Here is a 21,946-nt window from a genome sequence, read left to right on the forward strand (position 1 = left end):
CAACCTTGTTTTAAAATGAGAAATTGCATGTTACGTAATTGGTATACTTGTGAGGCCTATAGATTACCAGAAGAGGCTGGGGAAAATTTATTTATCTTTAAAACTTGTCGTTTTACATTTCCTGGCTTATCAATTTCAAGTTTTTCCCATAACAGATTCAAGTGTGAGAGACATCTAAGATTTGAACCCATATCATTGGACTTTAAAGATGTAATGTCAACGATTCTTATGCTTAGAATCTGAGAAATATAAAAGTTTTGCTAATAATTTGCCTGCACATAATTATCCTGTGCTGAACAAAGTTAGGGAAGGATATTGAAATGGGGTCTGTCCCAATTTCGTTTCCGAAGCATCTCATAAACCGGTCAAGATATCTTTCTGAAACTTTGTACACACATCAACCTATTACAGTAGTTGTGCCTTTTGCTATTTAGGAATTTTTGGGATTTATATTTTTTGTTGACTTAGTTTTTGGTGTACAATTTTGTTTCCGGAGCATATCTCATAAACCATTCAAGATATCTTCATGAAACTTGGTACAAACATTTTTTAAACTAATTATAGTAGTTGTGTCTTTTTTGCTAATTTGAAATTTCTGGGATTTAATAATTTTGGTATTTCATGGAAACAAATTTGACTTAGCTTTTGGTGTTCAATTTTGTTTCTGGAGCATATCTCATAAACATTTTGTACAAACATCAATCTATTATAGTTGTTGTGCCTTTTGCTAATCTAGAATTTCTGGGATTTAATAATTTTTGTGTTTAAATGGAATCAAATTTGACTTAGTTTTTGGTGTTCAATTGTTTCCGTAGCATATCTCATAAACCATTTAAGAAATCGTCATGAAACTTTGTACATCAATCTATTATTATTAAAGTAGTTGTGCCTTTTGCCAATTTGGAATTTCTCGGATTTAATCAAATTTGTGTTTCCATGGAAACAAATTTGACTTAATTTTTATGTACAATTTTGTTTCTCTGTTGAATGATTTTTTAATTTTTACTACGCATTTGAATTATTTTATTTTCTGATGATCGTACTTCCGTCCCAATTGCATTTCCAAAGCACATATCTGGTCAAGAAATGTTTTTGAAACTTTGTACAAACATCAAACTATTATATTATAGTACTTTATTTTCTGATGTATAAGCTTAATGTTTAACATCCAGCAGCTGATTGAGGTAGGTAAAGGTTGTTGTGCAAACCTTACAGGGAGTAGCGACCATGCCTTGCCGAGCTACTGTGATCAGAGTATGAATGAATATTGAGGGGTTGGGTGGCTGAATGGTTAGCGTGCGCGCGCTGTATCATTAAGTCTGTCATTGAGTCGACTGGCGTGGTTTCGAATCCCCGGTTGTACGTGACAAGGAGTAGGGTCGCCTGTCCAACCTTGTGGGTTTTCTCCGGGTCCTCCGGTTTTCCTCCCACTGCTAAAGACCCCTACGCGCAGACAAATTATGTAAATATAATTAAACCATATGTTAGTCCCGAAATGACCTAGTTTGTGTCGAGTGGACGTTAAACCCCATTTCTCTCTCTCTCTCTCCCATTGATATTCCAAGAAGTTGTTTTTCCTTATGTCATCCGAACAAGTGCAAAGGCGCCAGATGGTGATGACTAGTCATTTGTTGTATTTTAATATAATGCTTGCTGTATAAATTTCCAGAATATCTCTATTAAAATTATAATTTTCATAAAACATGTGAAATGTTTAAAAACATCAATCAGTTAATATAGACTGTCCTTATGGAAACATGATTTCAAAATTTAAAGAAAAGTAAGAATTGCTGAGAACCAAACAAAACATAATGATTAGGTAACGGTCATGCAACTTGTGAAAATACCTTGAGTAGTTGATATTTTATTACATTTTCTGTAATACAGATAATAATTTGTGAATTATGTAGGCACCGAGGAATGTAATAATTGCCACTTACTTATACTTTACTTGATAATTAGAGACTGGGGAGGGAATATTGCTCATGTTACTGTCAGCAATACAACAGTCTAACAATACACCTGTTAAAATGATTTCTCCCTTGTTACACCACCTGACTGCTTTTATCTTCCAACTCGTTTACCAATTAATGCTACTTCAAGTTCAAGGCTACAGACTATCAGACTAACCTTCCTCACCAAATATTTGTTGATTTAACATATATTTTAAAACCTTTCCAAAATTTTATTAATAAAAGAAAAACACACATGTTTCATACTGATAATTATTAAGGGATTTGAGATAAGAAATGGATAGATTTTTGTGTGAGCTTACAATGTTTTTGATTATATTTTTGATTTGATTATTTCAAATGGTAAGTAGTTATGAAATGTTCTTAGAATAAGTAAGCATACATTGTATCATCACATAGCGTGTATATTGTCTTACATGTAGCTTATGTAAGCTTATCTTTTCAATATCTTTCTAACTAAAACAAAAAAAAAACTTTCAGAACTACAAAAGTTAAAAGCATACAAATGCTGATAATTATATTTCATTATCATACTTCATGGTCTTGTTAATAAAAACTTCTTTTTTTACAGTTTTCATTGGTTTATTTTATTTTTTGAGGTTTATAATCAGTGGCTATGCTTTCATTGCTAGCATCTGTGTTTTCTTAGTGTAAAATATAAGGTGGAGATTGACCCGAGTATGTCTGGCTTTCATGAAAAAACAATTAGAGTGAAATTTAATCAGGCATTTACATACATAAAATTGAAAAGTTTCACAAGCCTTCATGTATGTAATCAAAGTTTATTTGGTACTATTACATGAATTAAAAGCCAATATTTAATGGAGGTTTCTTCACATCTGTGTAAAGTTTAAGCTGCCGAATCTTTTTTATTACTTAAGACATTTCTATTGTTTCCTCTTGTTGATTAACAAAAGCATCTTAAAAATAAAAGATGAGATTTTTATTCGGTGTATAATGGATAATCTTTGTAGACTGAGGATTGTCATGACTCAATAAATGAGATCATGATGGACAATATTATCAAGGGGAGGAAGGCGATCAACTAATCCTATCTTTTACTGAAGTTAATTAGTTGTTATTGCCCCAGGAAATACTTGTGGTTGCTTCTCATTTTTCTAAAGACAGATACATTGTTGATATGTTAATTAGCATAAGAACAATGCGATATTTGTAGTGTGTACACACCATGGTAACAATCCTTGAATAAAAGACAATATGTGTTTCAAGTTTAAATTACCTGGTATCTGTTAATAATTATCTGTTTCAAATTGATGTGTGCATTTTTCAGTTTATTTTAATTATATTAAATAGCCCCATGTTCAATTTACAGAAATTTTTAGTAATGAGCATAATATTTAATATACAGGGTATTGGTATGATATTTCAAAACCAAAAATAGCAATTTAATTGCACTTCATTAAACTATACTAATGTCCAAAAGAAAGTATACACTGCACATTTCGTGCTGCATCAACCAAGGTCGTTTTCCATCGTATGCAGCATTTTGGTACAATGTCAATTTGTTTCGCTTTTTTATTTTGCTTAGAAATGTTGAGTTTTGACAAACTCCGTAATGTTTTATCAAATGTTTTTAATCTAAATAGAACTTAGTCATATTTTTAGTGTGTATACTTTCTTTTGGACATTAAACTACTCAAGTTTTGCCATGTATTATACACAAATCTAGTTTTGCTTATTTTTATAGGAAGACTAATATTTCTTCTTATTCTTTTTTTGAGATGTTTCTTTTTAAAAAATTATAAATACAAATCTATAATTGAAAATACAATTTGATTTGAATTTCTGAAAGTAGATCTTGTTGTAACTAATAATAATGTATCATTTTTTATTTATTTTTACTTTAGGGAGGTGCTATAATTCGATCTGCACGAAGGATGGCAGAAAGGATTGGTTTTGACCTCGGCACTGGCCTCCATGTGACCAGTCCCCCTAAACGGAAAGATAAAGAACCCATAATAATAGAAGATTGTAAGTATTTAAAAGTATATTTAATCTTTCTTTTCTTCTGTAATGTACTGAAATAAAACTTCAAAATGACCCAATTTACCTGTGAAATAACTATTTTGAATATTCTTTATCTTAATGTTTTATTTTCCTTTAGTTGATGCTTTCATGGAAAGAGTTCGAGAAGGAACACCTCTGGAAGAACAACTGAAAATCCTTTTAGATAAAATGGATGAAACCCAAGCAGCCAGAGCAGGTTAGTAGTAGCCAAAATTCTTCTCCTAGTCTTACATTTTCTTTTAAAACTGAAGCAATTAGGTTTGAGATACATTATGTAATTTGTTCACTTTATGCACTGTTTTCAGTATTGATGAACATTGTAGATTTAAATTTTCAATTTGTGAGTCCAAATTTGAGAAATGCTTATCTTTTCAGGGAAACAATCCAAGTTTATGAAGAGGATCAGGAGGGAGATCATATCATTACGCCGCAAGATGGCACTTCAAAAAGGGCAGACAGACACAGATGATGGAGCTAGCATAGATACAGGTGGGGCAGACTCTACTACTATTGTGTGAATTGTGACACAAATACTGTCACGAAGATTGTTGTATATATTCTAATGGCATGTGTTATGGAATTATTTAAATTAATGGAAAGATAAGAAATGAAACCAGCCATTACCAGGCATTGAAAATATGTACAGTAGTGATTATTTTGTCTTCGTAACTTCATCCTTCTTGTTACCAGTGCTTTAAATTGAGCCTGAACAGTAGTGGGTAATACGTCGTTTAACTTTTAACTTTGCCTGCTAGTGATTATGTGTGTGACGTTATCTTGCTTGAACTGAAATAACCAGATTGGTTGAACTTTTTCCAGCCTCAACAACAGAAGCTGTGTCCACAGATAATGACAGTCGTTCACCGTCTCCAGTCAGAGGTTCTAATAAATCCCATTCCTCACCCACAAGATCAGCACATCATGTCTCTAGTCCCAGCAAGTCATCTGCAGAAAAATTCAGTCCTGTTGTCAAGTCTACACCAGGTAGAGGACGTGGACGGGGAAGGGGTCGAGGTAGAGGTCGTGGAAGATCCCGAATACACAGTCAAAGTGAATCAGAACATGATCGCACAGGATCCAAATTCAATGCAGGTATGTAGAGTACAAGATTCAATTGCTAAAAAAATTTTTGCATATGTTTGATATTTTTGTAGAAATTAAAATTTAGTATCCTGATTGATTGAAACTTAACGTGTACTTTAGGTTTAGTCATTAGGTGGAATTAGTTTATTTTCTTTCATTCATTTTCAGATGACAGTGAGCACAATTCTGATGGAGAAGGCAGTAACTCAGTTCCTCCAACACCATCGCCAGCAGCAGGGGTTAATAGGCGGACAGCAGTGTTACTAAACAGCAAGAAACCAAGAGGAGGTGGTTCCACACCTAAAGCAGCTAATGGGCCGCCCACAGTACGTAAAGGACCTGGTCGGCCACCAAAGTCACGACCCATAGACAATGATCTTCCTCCTCCAGTTCTAGAACCAATGATCAACCACCATACCCCTTCTAGTCCAGCTGGTCGCAAACGTTCACTTAGTACTGGAGGCAACTCTAGAGATTCCAGCAGCCGTCCGTCCCCACCTAAGAGAGCGATGTCTCTCAATGATAACATGCCATCGTTACAAGATCAGTCAGATATGAATAAAGAGAGCTTTAAGATTTACCGTCGGGCACCAGTTGGTATTCGAAGTTCCTCTGAATCTGAGAGTACATCTGGTATGAGCAGTGGTGATGAAATGCTTTCTGAGACCTCCAGTGAAAGTTCCAGCAATAACAGCAGATCTGGTGAGTAAATAACGATACTACAAATTTTGGAAATTTAAAAAATATTTTACATGACTGTGTAATTTCCTCTCTCGCTAATATTCTTTAGGGCACAGCATCATTTTTTGGGTGTCATCATTATTAATACTTTAATCAACTTTTTGCAGCTTGTTTTTCTTCATTATACTTTACTAAGTCAAGCTAATTAGTAATAGATAAATTTAAACAAATAATATTGGGCTTTTTATTCACATGACACAAAATGCATTTTGTTAAGTCACAATTCAGCAGATACTATTGTATGCAGCTCGTCGCTTCTTTTGCATTCATTTTTAGCAAGTTGCTTTGGATCTGGGATTTAAGAATTGAATGTGCTTTTATTCAATAGATTAGAAAGTATTATAATATTATTTATTTTTTAACATAAAAACCATAACTATTGAAATGGGGAAAAGGGGCAAAAAGCTGTTAAAAGTACAGTAATAAGATGGCTGGAATTTACCTTTAAATGGTACATGAACACCACAGCACTTTTGATTTGCTCACATAATTACTTTTTGTCCCCCGCCTTTTGAAGAAAGCAGGGGTCTTTTAAAATGGGTCCATCCGTCAGTGTGTCTGTCTATCCATCAGTCCATCGATGCTTTGGGACACAATAACTATGCTTCCAATTGAGTGAGAGTGGTGAAACTTGGTGTGTAGTTTCATTACATCAAACTCAGAGTAAGCTTATTGTTTCAGTACATCAATACCTTGTCTAAGTTCGATGATGAGCAGTTTGATTGGTCGAGACTTTGGAGCCAGACAACCTTGCTAGTAAATTGACTGAGAAATGATCGATGCTTTATAAAAAATATAAATATACAATTAAAAAGATGTGTTTCATCTAATTACGTTTTCAATTTGGTGGGGAAAATCAAGCCCCACTGTTTGTTGTTGTTTTTTTCATTTGTACTATAATTTTTTTTTTTTTTTTTTTTTTTCTCCGTTTTTATGCTGAATCACCCAATGATTATTGCTTTTAAAAAATAAAGATTAAATTATCACATAACCATAACAAAAATACAAAACAAAATATTTTGTTCAAATGAAATAGATAACTAGAAATATAAAGAAAAGAAATGAACAGTAGAATTAGAAGTAAATGATATATTTATTTTTAAATGAATAAATTGGCTAAATGATTTTAAGGCTGCACATTACTTGTAAAAATTACTGAATATCATTTGTTATTAGAAATTCTTTGTAATATGAGCACATGACTGCCTACTGATGCTTTCCGAAATCATCTTCACAGACCCATGAAAATCCAATTAAAATTATTTTTGTATGGTAGTCCATTCTCCATTTGTGCTTTATAACAGATCTATAATCCATAAATCATCTGTAATACAGTCACAAAGTATAAATTGTCTACATTTAAAAAGATTGGTACCGGTACTCATTCAGTGGATAAAAGATCTGAGATTTCATGACCTGTGAAGATGATTTTAACAAAGTTTCAACATGGCGGCTATGTTTATCATGTGTACTCATATTGCAACAGCTTTCTACAACAAACAAAGGCACTTTTTTCAAAATTCTTAAGTCCAGTTCTTGTAAATAAACTGAGGTAAGTTTTATGTAGTTTGCTTATCCCAACGTTTTGCCATTTGACTTGCCTATGCAGCTGTATTTGACAAAATTTTTGCTAATAATTTAATTTAATTTTAAAATAAATATCTTCTTTTCTTCTAAACAAATATTATTTTATGTCGATGTTGACACAACATATTTCTAAGACTAGAAGTTACAGAACTAGAGCTTGGGTTATTTAACATTATTTTAATTTTAGCACATTTTGTTTGAATTCATTTATTATATATCATCATACAATCATTGCCATTTTGTTCATGCTTGCTTCATTCATTCCTCTCATGTTGGCTGTAGATGATCACTCAGATGGTTCCATTAAAGATGACGCTAGCAATACTTGTTTGGATATCCCAGGATGCTCTTCACCTTCTTCCACCCCTAATATGTCCCCTCAGTATGAAGGTGAGCTCAATCGTATTAACACAACTTTTATGCTTTTATTTCACGTTTATGCCATTCCACTTGTTGTGACATTATATTCCATATTTCAACATCACATTTATCCCACTTAAAATTCATTTTCACATTTTATGCCATATTTCAAAATCACATATTATGTCATATTTTAAAATCACATTTTTTGCCATATTTTATATTTTATCAGCTCATCATGTACATTAGGGTGTTTCACTTTTCACTTTTTTCGTAATTTCTAAGGTTTCTAAAGGTCACCAAAGTTCACTGTCAGGGATCAAACTTACACCATAATATTTTCAGAATTTTCTTGCCAAAAATCATTTTTTCCAAAATTGCTGCTATTTTCGGGATTTTTGGACGTTTTGAGATTGACGGATCACTAAGAAAGGTCAGGTATGGCTTGTAGTGTGTCTATTTAATGCTTTTCAGGGATGTAGAGTCTGTTCCCACCATCTTAATGAGATTTTGAGAATCCAAGATGGCACTCAACAAAATCATTTATTTTCGTGTCATGGAAAAGCATTTTTCAAAGAATATAAAATTTTGCTCTCATAAAATTCATTATATCAGGGCCAAAATGATGTTCAGAATGACACTGATCTACCTTTGGTTGAAAATGGCAGAAGGTAATGACTGAAGGTGAAGCTCTGATGGAGTATATTCACCACACTATTAGTCTGGCAAAACTATGACTGAACCTGGAAATTATATACAAAGTTTTTTTTATGATTGATTTTAGTCGCCTAGGGTGTCCTCTTTCAGAATCTACCGGTGAACCTTGGTCACCCTTGAGCGTTTTGAGAAATGTAAGATGACGTCCAAGACGGCTGCCTTTTCAAATAAACCCCTTTAACTACCATAGTATTTAGTCTAGGATGATACTTTTGATGTCTAACCATATATTTGTGGGGCCAAGAAATACACCAACAGCGTTCATTATGTTGTGGGATGATTAGTAAAATCCAAAATGCCAGACAATATGACCCTTTAACTCGTTAGCAGCCGTTGGGGGCGATTATTTCATCAAACCAAACTATATCTACAGACAAACTATATATTTCTGATACAATAACACTACATACATGCCTATCAGAAGCTCCAGGACTACATGGATCGGCCCTGAAAAGGGAGGCACAAGCTGTTTTTTTAATATTTTTGAAAAAAAACAAATTCTACCCGCAAACCACGAAAATAACCTCCAGTTTAATCCTGTAGTCGCGTTTCTGGCTGCAACCTGTGAAAGCACAAGTGCAAAATACTGTATAATCTAAACCATCTCTGGTGCAGCTACAAGCACGCGTACTACTACATGAGCTGGAGCATGTTGACCGGTTGTAATGTTCTGACATGTAATTTAGTTTCCTTAACCCAGTATTAGTAATATACTAATATAGTTCCAGAATGAGATCAAATTCCGGCAGATTATGATCTTTCAGTCAACTTGACACAATAGCTGGGTGATGACATCTTTTTACGTTCCCTACACATCATGCTTCGGAGCAAGACTACATGGTTTAGGTGGGGATGATAATGATACATTTCCCATTTTGGATGCTTATACCCTCCAACGTGTTTCAGGCATCAATTTCCAAGAGCTCTGTCCATAATAAGCTTACAATGGAATCACCAATCGAGGAAAGAACAACCGTTGACATTGGTTCAACTACTGAGAAACACATGTCCATTGAAATCCTGCCAGCTCATGCTCATCCTGGATGTGACACAGTTACAAATACATGCTCATATGTCGTGGGGAAAAGGAACAGCTTTGAAAATGGTGAGAGCTTGATTGTATTGTCTCTCACTCATCAGAGTAGTAGTAGATGCTCCAATAGAATCAGTGCTTACACAGGCCACTGTATATATGTTGACTGTGTTATGGACAAAGTTCTAGCAAATCGATGTTTGAAACATGCTGGAGGGAATGGACATCCAAAACCGGAAATGTATCGTCATCATCCCCAACCAAGCCATGTAGTCTTGCTCAACGAATGATGCATTTGCAGGGAAAGTAAAAAGAGCTCATCACCAAGCTATTGTGTGGAAGATCGAAATACGCCGGCAATGTGATCCCGAACTGTGTTGCTGGGCGAAGACTCAAAATTGAGAACATTACTTCTGGCCAACTTGCTCCAAATTCTGTCATGTGTCCCTGAAGCTCCTGATAGGCATGTATGTGGTGTTATCGTATCACTTATATGCTCCTATGTCCAGAAATATATAGTTTGTCTCTAGATATAATTTGGTTTGGTGAAATAATCGCCCCCAACCTGACCTTTCTAAGTAAATGAAATGAAATGAAATGGGGTTTAACTTAACGTCCTACTCTTCTGCTCCGAACTGGGCTAATGTGTGCTATGACTATGAAATTTTGCCCGGACAGCGGCACTACGGCCTAGTCTTATATCGAATTCCAACTGTCAAGGGATCTTTTATGTACATGTCATTGTTTACACAGGACCTCTATTTGTCCCATCCGAATGACTAGACAGCTGTCCTTGTCAGGCCCGCTGTCCTGCATCACTGACAAGGGGGAAGCATGCCGGAAAATCTGGATGAACTTTCTCAGCCAATGCAGGGATCGAACACCCGACCTCCAGGGTAGCGAGCCAACGTCTTACCCACTTAGCCACCATGACCCCGCACCTGTCAAGCTCAAAAAGTTCGAAAATCCCCAGATTTTTGGCAAGAAAATTCTGAAAATATTACAGTTTTTTAAGTTTGACCCCGAATGGACTTTGGTGACGGGTAGAAACCTTAAAAATTACGAAAAAAGGGAAACACCCTAATGTACATGTAGATGCCTGCATGAAATTAGGCTTAACACTTTCGCTATTAAATCATGGGTGCTGGTCACTTATAATAATATACCGGTAGCAAATTAATGCAAATACTTTAGAGTTTGGTTTTTGAATTTTAGTGTTGTATGCATGCACACACTAATACTAATATCCATCCCTCGGTTTAATCTGTGGTCTTCCCTAAAACTTTGGACAGTGATTTAAGGTATTAAAAACAGTGAAAGTATTGTTCGTCTCCAATTCCAAACAGTATTGTTTACATTGTAACTGTTGATAGCCTCGTTTGTCACACAATTAGTTTTTCTGCAATATTCTGCTATGCATTGGTTAATTGTGCGTAAAAATTTCGTGAGTCATGACGTAATGTTATGTAAACAATGTAGAGCTCTGTTTTAACCAAATGACATTGTTACGCAGTTAGGCATTGGTTGTTAATCAGACTATTGACCAGTCATAATTTGGAAAAGAAATTTGCTTTTATTACAGCAGTGCTTGAGTGGGATTAGGTCCAATCAAACGAAACACTGCAAGGAGTATGTAGTTATATTGAAACAATGCTTAGAAAATTATCAAATAAAATTACTTAAAAACATACATTATGCAAGAGCTAAATCTGTCTATAGCAGGTCTTTCTTTAGACCCAAAATGTTTTCTGAATTATTAATTAGACATTAATTAACTGATCCAGGCCCTAATCAACTTTCGATGACATCAGATTTCTCTGATATTAAATAGATTAGAACGGTTCAGCCATATTTTGATTTAATTTAAAAATGGAGGAGCAAGACTTAGCTTTAAACAACCAGTAAACCTTCAAAGGCTAATATCTTCGCTCGCAATAGAGTAATTTGAATGAAATTTTCAAATTATTAATTTTACATGTATCTATTATAGCAAGAATGGCTAGCTCTTTATCTAAATCTTACATAATGTATCTTTAAATATCTTCATAGTATGTCTGTTCTTAAAAAATTTCACAAAAGGAAGCCTTTGTTGTTTTTAATAAAGGGAATTTGTCTTTGCACTGGCATTTTCTGTTTTATTAATTATAACTATTAAAAATGGCATATAATCTTAACTGGTGCAACATCACAAACGTTTGTTGATATTCTGTATGTCAAAATATTACTAGATTTACTGGTTTTATAATGTTTATATGCTTTCTTAAATAGCCATAAGAACAAGAGGATATTATATTAATAAAAATTCCAACAATTTAACTGATAAAAAGGAAGTCGGAAATGAAGTTAATCATGATGAAAACTCCATTGTAATAGAATATTTTACTGAACAAGATGTTCAAGGTGATACAGATGGATGTTTACAAGTTTTCTGTAAAGACCAGAAAAATGGTTCAACAATAAATATTGTTGATAGAAAGTTAGCTGGTGAATGTTCTCAAACCCAGTTAAAAATTACAGAAGCAAAAAAATTACAAGTGGGGCCATCTGCAAAATTAACTCCAAAAGAATTGACTTGTAAAAAAAAGGAAGTTAATGACAGATCAGACAGAAGAACCCACGTGTCAAAATCCAGTTCCTGCCAACTATCAAACATGGAAGAAGAAAAGACTTGTTGTTATTTGAACTATTCAACCAGACGGGCATCAGGTAGAAAGGAGCAGACACAAGGTGTAACAGGTAGACAGAGTGATCATCTGGCCATTTCTAACAGTAAAAATACAACTGGGCTGAAAAGAACAGATGAAATCATGGCCATTAAGACGTTTCGTTTAATTGAAAACCAGATTTCTGCTCCTCCATATCACCTGGAAAATTCTGATTTGTCTACTCCCAGTGAGAATAGAATTGCCAATAGACACACCTCCGACCATCAGTCAACTTGTTTAAGCTGTGAATTATGTCTGCTGGTGGACCTATCTTATAAACAGAAGCAAGCAGACACCAAAACTGGTAGTAGAAGTGATAAACACTCTTTCAAACACAATCAGGGTATCTTTGGGCTTATTGCCAGATTTTTACAGTTATAGAGTTTAAAATATTCACTTTGGTTTCTGTTTTCTTTCATTATCTGAGGTTCCTATTATTTTCTATTCAGTTGAATTTGTTCATGAAATTTTGAATTTTTGTTATGAAATTGTAATGATAGTTTTTTGTCGCATGGCTGAAAATTGAAAAAGGAATTCTATCTATCAAATCAGAAAATAACCAAAAATTGGGAAACTGTAATTTTCTGTTTGAGTGCATATCTAATTTTTAGGTGGCACCATCTTTAAGAGAGTAATTTTGTAATGTAAATAAATAGTAATGACCTGGGGCGGGCCAGCTACTAATAGATTTATAAACTGCCACTACTGACCATCATGGAATTAATGGAGCAATTGTACAGCGTATAAATACCATTAACACACCTAGATTTGTGTAGAAACCAGCTGTAGATATCTACCATAACACCTTTCAAGCGTTTCATTCTTCTACATTATCTTATCATACCATCATTTTAATCAATCTGCTAGTCATCATCATATAGGCTGCTCAGTTAATTGAATTCTAATTCTAATAGCCAATACAGAGGAAATAAGTAACCAAAAATGTATGCTCTATTTTTATTGTCTAAGCTAACAAGATACATTTTTCACTTTCGGAATATATGCAAGATTTTAAAAGAATTTGTTTAATTAAAATAATCATATGATAAATTTATGTATCAATAGACTAAAACAGTTGATTTTAATTTTAATGGAAAAATGTAGATTACAGTCAATACTGATGTTTAGATTAAATGTGTTTTCAACCATACTTGTTTTTTTTAGTTAAAAACTGTTCATACTATTACTAATTTGGGTTTTTTTTTTTTGTTTTTTGTTTGTTTTTTTGTTTACTTGGTGTTTATTACTCGATTGTGTTTGTTTAATATATATAAGGGGCATTAACCCTTTCAAAAGAAGATAACTGTATTAATTTTGGATAATATTAATAAAAGACACTGACCTATTTAGAATCAGAACACCTCGAAAAACACTAATAATGTGTGCATCTTCTAAATTGAGCAATTTTTAAATTCAATCTAATTTGAACTATCCCAAATGCAACTATGTATAGTCAAATTATGTCAAACTGAAAATTGTGTTTTAGTTACCAGTGGACAGAACACTAGTGCCTCTGTATCATTTTGACCTTTTGCTACATATTTGAGAGTTTTGTGAAAACATTGATCAGTTTATTTATTTTTTTATTGTTGGTATTAGACTCATGTACTATGATGTACCTACATTGTACCATGAACATAAACCTGTGTTGTCATGTGGCGGATATTTTAATAAGTATTGGGTCAGTAGTAGCTTTAGTGTTCATTTCACTACAGCAGTCAAGGTATTAAGACATTGTACAACTACAACCATAATATTGTAAATTCATATATCGTTTCAATCACTATCATTCTTGATTCCATTTGGCTACCGGTAAAGCCATTACATTACATGATGTCATCATGGGGTCTCACCCTTTCTTAACTTCTTTAGAATTTAGGGATTTTGAAAAACTAACTAAATGACATATTTTCAGGTCGACCAAGAAGAAGTCCTAGTTTTGATTCTGATGATGTGATTCCTCTAGAACCGTTAGATTTGGTGTGGGCTAAATGTAGGGGCTATCCATGGTATCCGGCGCTGGTAAGTAATGTTTTGAAAAACTCAAAATGTACTTATTGTATTATCATACAACTTTTATTTAAAACACATTTATTTAATCAGGCTTTTAACCGACTCTGACGACTCTGTATACAATCGTTAACATGTCCATAATCTTGATGTTTATTTATGATTATATTGTCACTTTGTAAAGTATCCCTCAACATGTTATATGAAAGGGCGCACTATAAATATGTTGTAATACTTGTAATAATAATTATAATAATAATAATAATAATACAGATTCAATCATTTCTGTGTGTATGAAAAATGTAAGCTTACTGCAAAACATGAAAATGAATTATGGTGGATGAAAATACATCAATGTAATTATACGGGCCAATCAAGTCGTATTTACCTATATAATTTGACCGCGTAAAAAGTTAAGTTTAAATTCATAATGTTCAACTTTTGTCCATCAGTTTAGACGTCTTATCTCAGGTACCCTGTCAAAAATACATCAATTGATAAATATGACTCATTATGAGGCAGTGGAAAAAGATTAAGGAATAAGAACTGCAGTTTCAAAGACAATCTCCCCTTTCAATTTACTATTCTGAGTGATAAGTTTTCTAGACTGTAATATATCACAGCTTTTAAGGTATCATTCCTTTTGAAAGCAATATATCTGTCATTGTACAGTGGGTGGGTGAGAATTTGAAAATAAACACACAATTTGTCAGTTTTTCAAAAGTTTTCAATTTACATACATTAGGCTACTCACTATTTGTACAAATAGCCTACAAGTACATAGTCTGTAAGAACAAAGTTCTAGCCCATGTCTTGTGTAATTCTCGCAATGTGTTTATGGTCTGATCTACAAATGTTGAACTAGAAATAAAAATAAGAATAAATCGTGTTTAGATCATTAGATTGTGTAGAATCGGGTGATATTTATTTTGACCAATGTTGTGGGCTTTCTTTTATGTTTTTTTCCATTGTTTTAGCTTTCATTGTTCTAACTTATACTTACTTATTGAACCTTACGTGGGCAACAGAATATAATTTGATGTCATTGTATTATAGATAATACTTGATGAATTTAATCAATACTAGAAAGTACCAACCTTCCACTTCTATTGTTTCGATTACATTAAAGAATTTATAATTCTCTCATGGCGTCATGCCCATCATGGCAGATTATGCATACTCTTGAAATCTGGAAAGTCTGATACCACTTCCCACTGTACTCATGGTGACCATAGATGTGGTTCATAGCAGCTTTTAGATTTTGATAGGTACTGGACTGTATATTGTGTGTTTTCCATCATTATGAATTAAAATTGACTGCCTGACAATGAAATTTACTTGACCTACTATAAATGCTAAAGTTGTAATATATATATGAACCTGGAATGGGAGGATGTTTATAATAAGTTTGTATGAGGTAATAGTGAGGAAATTGTTCATCTGGTATTTATTTACTTGGTTACAGATAAGTCTATAGTCTTGTACCTATAGTATTTATTATAAACATGCACCATTTATTATATCAAGTGGAAATCAAGTCAGATATTTAAAAAAAAATATTTTTAACAGTTGCACCTCCCATTCATATGGTTCTTATTTTGCTATTAAATATAAGCTTACACATATATATTTTTAAAGCTTTGACTTCAGGAGAATTATTCCCAAACGTTATCTGGATCTAAATACAATTAACTTAGGGTTAGCTTAAATTAACATTCTTAAAAATAATAATACCGTACATATCGTCCAGGTGATTTGGAAGTAAAAGGTTACCAGCACTAAGTAGTGACTGTAAAAAGAAGTTGTTCTGCTATATTTAGGTACTCATTGCTTGATAAGGACTAGAGACACTGGGTCAAAACTTCCCTCAATAATAAACAGTAACAGTATTCCATGTGACCTGTGTTCCAGTTCAGTTACTAAATGCCATTGAATGGAAACAATTCATTCATATGTGGTTGGAAATAAATTCCATTGTATATTTTGCTACATCATTAGTTGTATTTCTTACTTAGAGAGCATTGTTTAACAACATTTCATTCTACATTTACTGCAAGTTTAAAGACATGGTGCTGGTACTGTTATTTCCTACAGGAATTCCCTTTAACTGTAGCCATACATATCCTGTTTCCGGTCCGTGCTAGATCCTTGACATTTCACAACTTTTTAAACAGTGTAATTGTGCTGTACTGTACAGCAACCGAAAATAAAATATTGAATGTTGGCTTGATGTTGAAAATACCGCATTTAATATACTAAAAGCAATTGAAATGACTGTAAGAAAAATTTTCTCTAACAACCTATAGCACATATCCTGATACCTGTTCAGGTTTTATTAAAATTTCAAATTGCAGAGATACACATAAGTTAGCAGTATTTTTTCGCATTTATTGATTTACAAGATCATTTGGTGCATTTTAGAATGAAATTTTTTTTCTGTCTTTGATGAGGGAATCATTCATTATATTATCAGAAAACGCATATTATTATATTATCAGAAAATGTTTTGCCCATAACATGTTCATTTTGTTGAAACCTGAATGCTTTATGTGTTCAAATACAATCAATATCAGGTGGAAAAAGATTATTTCTTAGACCGTAATTACTTTTCATGTATTGCAGATTATCAACCCCAAAATGCCTAAAACAGGTTATTTTCATAATGGTGTACCAATACCAGTACCACCTGAAGATGTTTTAGGCTTACGTAATCGCTATGATGAAGTTGTCTACTTAGTTCTTTTCTTTGATACCAAACGAACTTGGTAAGTTTATCAAAACTTTTTTTTAACACGAACAGCTATTAAAAAGGTTTTCCCTAAAAAAATTGAATAATATGGATTTCTTTGATATCTTAAGAATGAATAAGATGGTATTTTACATGATTAAATCAAAAAATGTATGTAGATTAGATACCATTTTGAATAGCGATCAGTTATCAGCCATTGAAAGTTTGACGATAACAAAAAAAAAGTAACAATGGTCACATGATATCTACAGAAAATAATGTGGACATGTCCATAGTTTTCCTTGGCACAGATCAATTTAATAATTTTGAAGCATTATGCTTTTTGGAAAGCCTACTATTTTATTTTTTATTATTATAAGTCTGTAATTGCCATTTATTCCAGAATATTGGCTTTTAATAATTTGAAAGATATTTTAAAATTTGGCATATATAGACTTCTACCATATTTGAAATGAAAAATGACTGCTAACACAATACACTCATAGAACTGACATACATTGTTAACCTACATGTATTGAATTATATTACATACAAACATAATATAAACACACTTTTGTTTTGTGATAAGAAAGATGGTTATTACATGATAAACAACAGACAGCTATTTGTAGGTCAGATGAAAGTGATTAGTAAGATGAAAATATAATAGAAATTGTTCTAACAATGGTGTGTTAATAAATTATGTATATAAAGAACAGAGTTGAGTACAAGGATTAGATTTCACAATATAACACATATACTGTATGTTACATTGACATACACTAGTCAAGAATATATTTTATTATATTACAACAACCTGCTTCACATAATTATACACAGCTGACATACTGGAATAGTAGTTACAGAACAAAATTAAACTGGCATTATTCATAGGCCAAGTAGTCAAAATTTGTTTTCATTATTCAAGTCAAGCTATACAAATGTATATCAATTAAAGCTGTACAGTATGAGAAGGCATAGTTTCCTAAATAAGGCCTGAAAGAGCTGATCTTCAGATAAATCAAAATTCTAGGTTGGACAACATCTTAACCTTGATGTTCATAGATAGAAATGGGTTATTCTTTTGAATCTGTCTAATGCTTGAACTTTAAATACAGAAAAAGGGGATATCATAAAATCAATAGAAAGTAATGGAAACTTAAAATGCCCATAACTTAATTTAAATTGGGGAAAAGATTCCCCTTTAATATCTTCTTGATAATATTGGACAGAAGTGGTGTTTTAATAATAATCTACACTCTGTGACTGAAGATTGTTAATTAAAAATGAAGTAATCATCTACTACATAATAAGTAAAATATTAAGGTGAGATAGATACATGTAGAATGATAACATTGGCACCCTGTAGACTACTTACCTTCTTATTACAAGTATACCTATGTAATTAGTAACGCAGCTTCAATAAACAACCTGCTACTAGTACTAGTTCTGTTAGCAGACTGTAATCTTTTTATTTTCTGCTGACTAGCAATAATACCTGAACTATAACCTAACAGTAATTAACCTCAAAACTAAGCATTCATTACATAATCATACCTTATTTTAATCAACAACTACATGATTAACCTTTATTTAAAACAAAACTAAACCCCTTTTATCAACCATCAAATTCGACCTTTATTCAACCAGCAAATATGTCCTTTATTCAACAAATAAACATGATCTTTATTTAACCAACAAATGTAACCTTTATTCAACCAACTGATATGATCATTATTCCATTAACAACCAATTAATTACATTAATTAGTTACTATGTAATCAACAAATATTATCATTACTAATCAACAGGTATTCAAGCAAAAGATATTATTAACAAATATGACCTTTATTCAACCTTTTTTAAATTGTTTTCCAGGCAGTGGTTACCAAGAAGTAAACTAGAACCACTAGGAGTAGATTCTGAACTAGATAAAATGAAACTATTAGAAAATAAAAAGCCTAATGTCCGCAAAGCAGTACAGAAAGCCTATGAGAAAGCCATTGTTCATCGATGCAATGTCAACGGTGAACCAAATCCACTTTTAGCCGAGTCTAGCTCAGAGGATTAATTTGTTATGAACTTGTAAAAAAATGTTTTCAAACTATTGTACAGTGACCCCCTTTTCATAATTTATACATCCACATCCAGAGATAATTTTGTAGCATTTTGATAAATATTTTGTTTGGTCATAATTATTTGCTGATTTTATTTTCCACCTGTGTATATACTTGTGTAAGTAATGGTATAGATAGAATGTAATTATTATATGTATGAACTTATCATTTTAACTTTTATTTCCTGCTTGAACCAAATTATTTTGAGTACCGTAGTAGATGCCCTGAATTAACTATTAAAGTACCGGTATATCTTTATGTAGAGTTATCAGTACTATATAATAATTTGACTTATACTTATAAACTGTATTATTGATTCATTTGTAGATAATTGCATGACTTAGTTTCCAGACATAATCACATACTTGTTTATGACTTTTTATTCATAAACACACCTACTTTTGGTAGTCCTCATGATTTCATCCAACCAACAGAAATCTCCAATGGGCACATTTCATTTGATTGTCAATACAGTTTTGTCATAGTGTGCTATTGTTCATTTGTTATTAAGGTATGTGTCCATGAAATTGACAGTGTAGATTTAAATATTATGAAAAGACCTGGTTTGTTTGTATATAAAACCATTGTTATATGTTGATCATCCTGTATGAAGCTAGATCTTGTTTACATTTATTTAAAAATAAACAATGAGGAAAGAAAAGTGGTCTTTTGATATGTATTATCATGCTGTTGCTGGTGTCCTGTCCGTTCTTCAGGAAACACATCTATCATCTGTTCATGTTAATGTGTCAGGCCCCGCTTACCAAAGTCAAACTCCCCCAAAACTTTTGGTCCTTAACACATGGTTTAAGTTTAATCTCCTGAATTGGACAAAATTGAACTCTTCCAAGAACTACTGATACTCGTTTTAATTTTCATCTCAATCGGATAAAAAATGTGACCTCTAGATGGTCCACAACCTGAGCCGCCATTCAGACTCAACCATAATTATTATGTAACGGTAATATATTTGAACGGGTTTGAAAATAATATAAAATCGATGAGCCCTCGAGACTCCACAAGCTGAAAACGTTATATTTCATACCATAAGGGGTCATAATCCAGAAAGTTACAGTCCAATACGCGCCAATATCGAAATTTGCACTCATGCATCATTATGGTGTAACGGTAACATATTTGAACATACTGTTACAAGGGGGCTCCACAACTTAAAAATGTATATATAGGAAGTGACGGTCCAATATGCGCCAAAATCGAAAGAAACCGAGATCAAGTTATAAACATACTAAGTCAGTTTGACCCCCCCCCCCCCCAAAAAAACCCAACAAAACAGAACCCATAAACATTTATAAAACTCTCAAGGGTCATGCAAATTTCAAGAAATTGCTGGACTCTGGGGATTTCCTTGATTATCTCAAGGATAATGTGTACCAGAACAACCCTCAAAAGATTGGTGAATTGAGGGCAGCAATCACAGCGCGACATATGCAAGTTTCCCTCCAATACCGCGGAGGCCATTTGGAGTAAGATCATTAGTGTTGATTAATCTTACAGTTTTTGAAATGCTGTTCTAGGGCTTTGAAAAATGAAAGGACACTCCACAAAATTCCAATGATTTGCATGTAGGCTACTCGCAGTTAATGGAGGCAAACCACAAATCAACAAAATGCCTGTCTTCGGTCAAATCAGAAAGAAAACTGTGGACCCAAAATATTGATTTGAATGCTTGCAAGTATGGTGCTAAGGGTCCCCAAAGAATTTAATGGTCTCACGTATTTGGTGGGCTCCTTTTTAGTCTTGATTTATGTCGTTTTTGATGAATTCGTAAGATTGCCACACGCTGAATTTGTGCATATGATAGAAACGCCACAAAACACCATTTACGGGTAATTTTTCAAGCCCAGATTCGCGTTGTGTGACTACGGTAAATATACACCAATTACCTAGTCAATATTTATTCTTAAACGCTGCTGGCGTAATTAGTATTTTTTATAAGTTTACACTCATTCCTTTGACTATAACTTTTGATTGTTGAAATATTTTAAAACCATATTTGCAGGTTATGGCGATACGTGAAATAATTATTAGTTTTCATTGCGCTGTAGGGCTTGAAATAAATAAGTAGTACAGTATCCCAGGGTCACCAATTTTGGAACTCCCTTTTTTACCATGTACGTGGCAAGGAGTAGGGTCGCCTGTCCAACCTCGTGGGTTTTCTCCGGGTCCTCCGGTTTCCTCCCACTGCTAAAGACCCCTACGCGCAAGCGAATTATGTAAATAAAATTAAACCATATGTTAGTCCCGAAATGACCTAGTTTGTGTCGAGTGGACGTTAAACCCCATTTCTCTCTCTCCCCCCTTTTTTACCAATGTAATATTCCCAAATTAAAGTTAAAGTTGGCGATGTGTATATTTTGTGAGATAATATACTACACGTTAGCCTCTTTACTTGTGATATTTATAAAACACATACATCAGTGTCTGATCTGCGGTTTGGTTATAATGTTATCCTAACTCGAATACAATATGTTTGTCAGTGAGCCCCTCGGTTCAACAAGTAAACAATAAACGAAACAAATATCATGGGTATGACGTTCACAGTTCTAAAAATAATGTACTTCGTGGTACACATATTTTAATGACGTAAATATTTTCTGCACAATAAGTAAATCTTGAGGGTTTTTTTTATCAGAGGTAACTAGACATAAACCTTAAAAAACAAAACAACAGACGAGCTTGTCTGTCAAAATTTTGCCTAGAAAATAAACTGTGTCGTACATTCAACTTCAGTTTTTTTTAAAACAAACGCGTTCAAGATGAAGCGATTATATTTTGACAAATAATGTTAATCTAGTTTAATGATTTTTTTGGGTTTTCAAATTATGTTAAGATATTTAAAACAT

The 21,946-nt window shown here is 33.1% G+C and overlaps 1 protein-coding gene across 4 annotated transcripts in view; it reads left to right on the forward strand.

Annotated features, from left to right (window-relative positions):
* Window positions 1–19,743, forward strand: part of LOC126827476 (bromodomain-containing protein 1) — a 35,982-nt gene extending 16,239 nt beyond the window's left edge. The window contains exons 8-16 of one of the 4 annotated variants that reach the window (XM_050556834.2): window positions 3,842–3,965; window positions 4,099–4,197; window positions 4,377–4,490; window positions 4,821–5,093; window positions 5,253–5,786; window positions 7,695–7,802; window positions 14,143–14,249; window positions 16,860–17,002; window positions 18,844–19,743. In XM_050556834.2, the coding sequence (XP_050412791.1) occupies window positions 3,842–3,965; window positions 4,099–4,197; window positions 4,377–4,490; window positions 4,821–5,093; window positions 5,253–5,786; window positions 7,695–7,802; window positions 14,143–14,249; window positions 16,860–17,002; window positions 18,844–19,036 (1,695 nt within the window). In that variant the 3' untranslated portion in view covers window positions 19,037–19,743. Of the gene's footprint in view, window positions 1–3,841; window positions 3,966–4,098; window positions 4,198–4,376; window positions 4,491–4,820; window positions 5,094–5,252; window positions 5,787–7,129; window positions 7,378–7,694; window positions 7,803–14,142; window positions 14,250–16,859; window positions 17,003–18,843 lie in introns of those variants that run through there. The other 3 variants (XM_050556835.2, XR_008788702.1, XR_008788703.1) reach the window with 3 other exon arrangements.
* The last annotated feature ends 2,203 nt before the right edge of the window (window positions 19,744–21,946 follow it).

Source organism: Patella vulgata, chromosome 7 (genome assembly GCF_932274485.2).
Source record: "Patella vulgata chromosome 7, xgPatVulg1.2, whole genome shotgun sequence".
Lineage (NCBI taxonomy): Eukaryota > Metazoa > Mollusca > Gastropoda > Patellidae > Patella > Patella vulgata.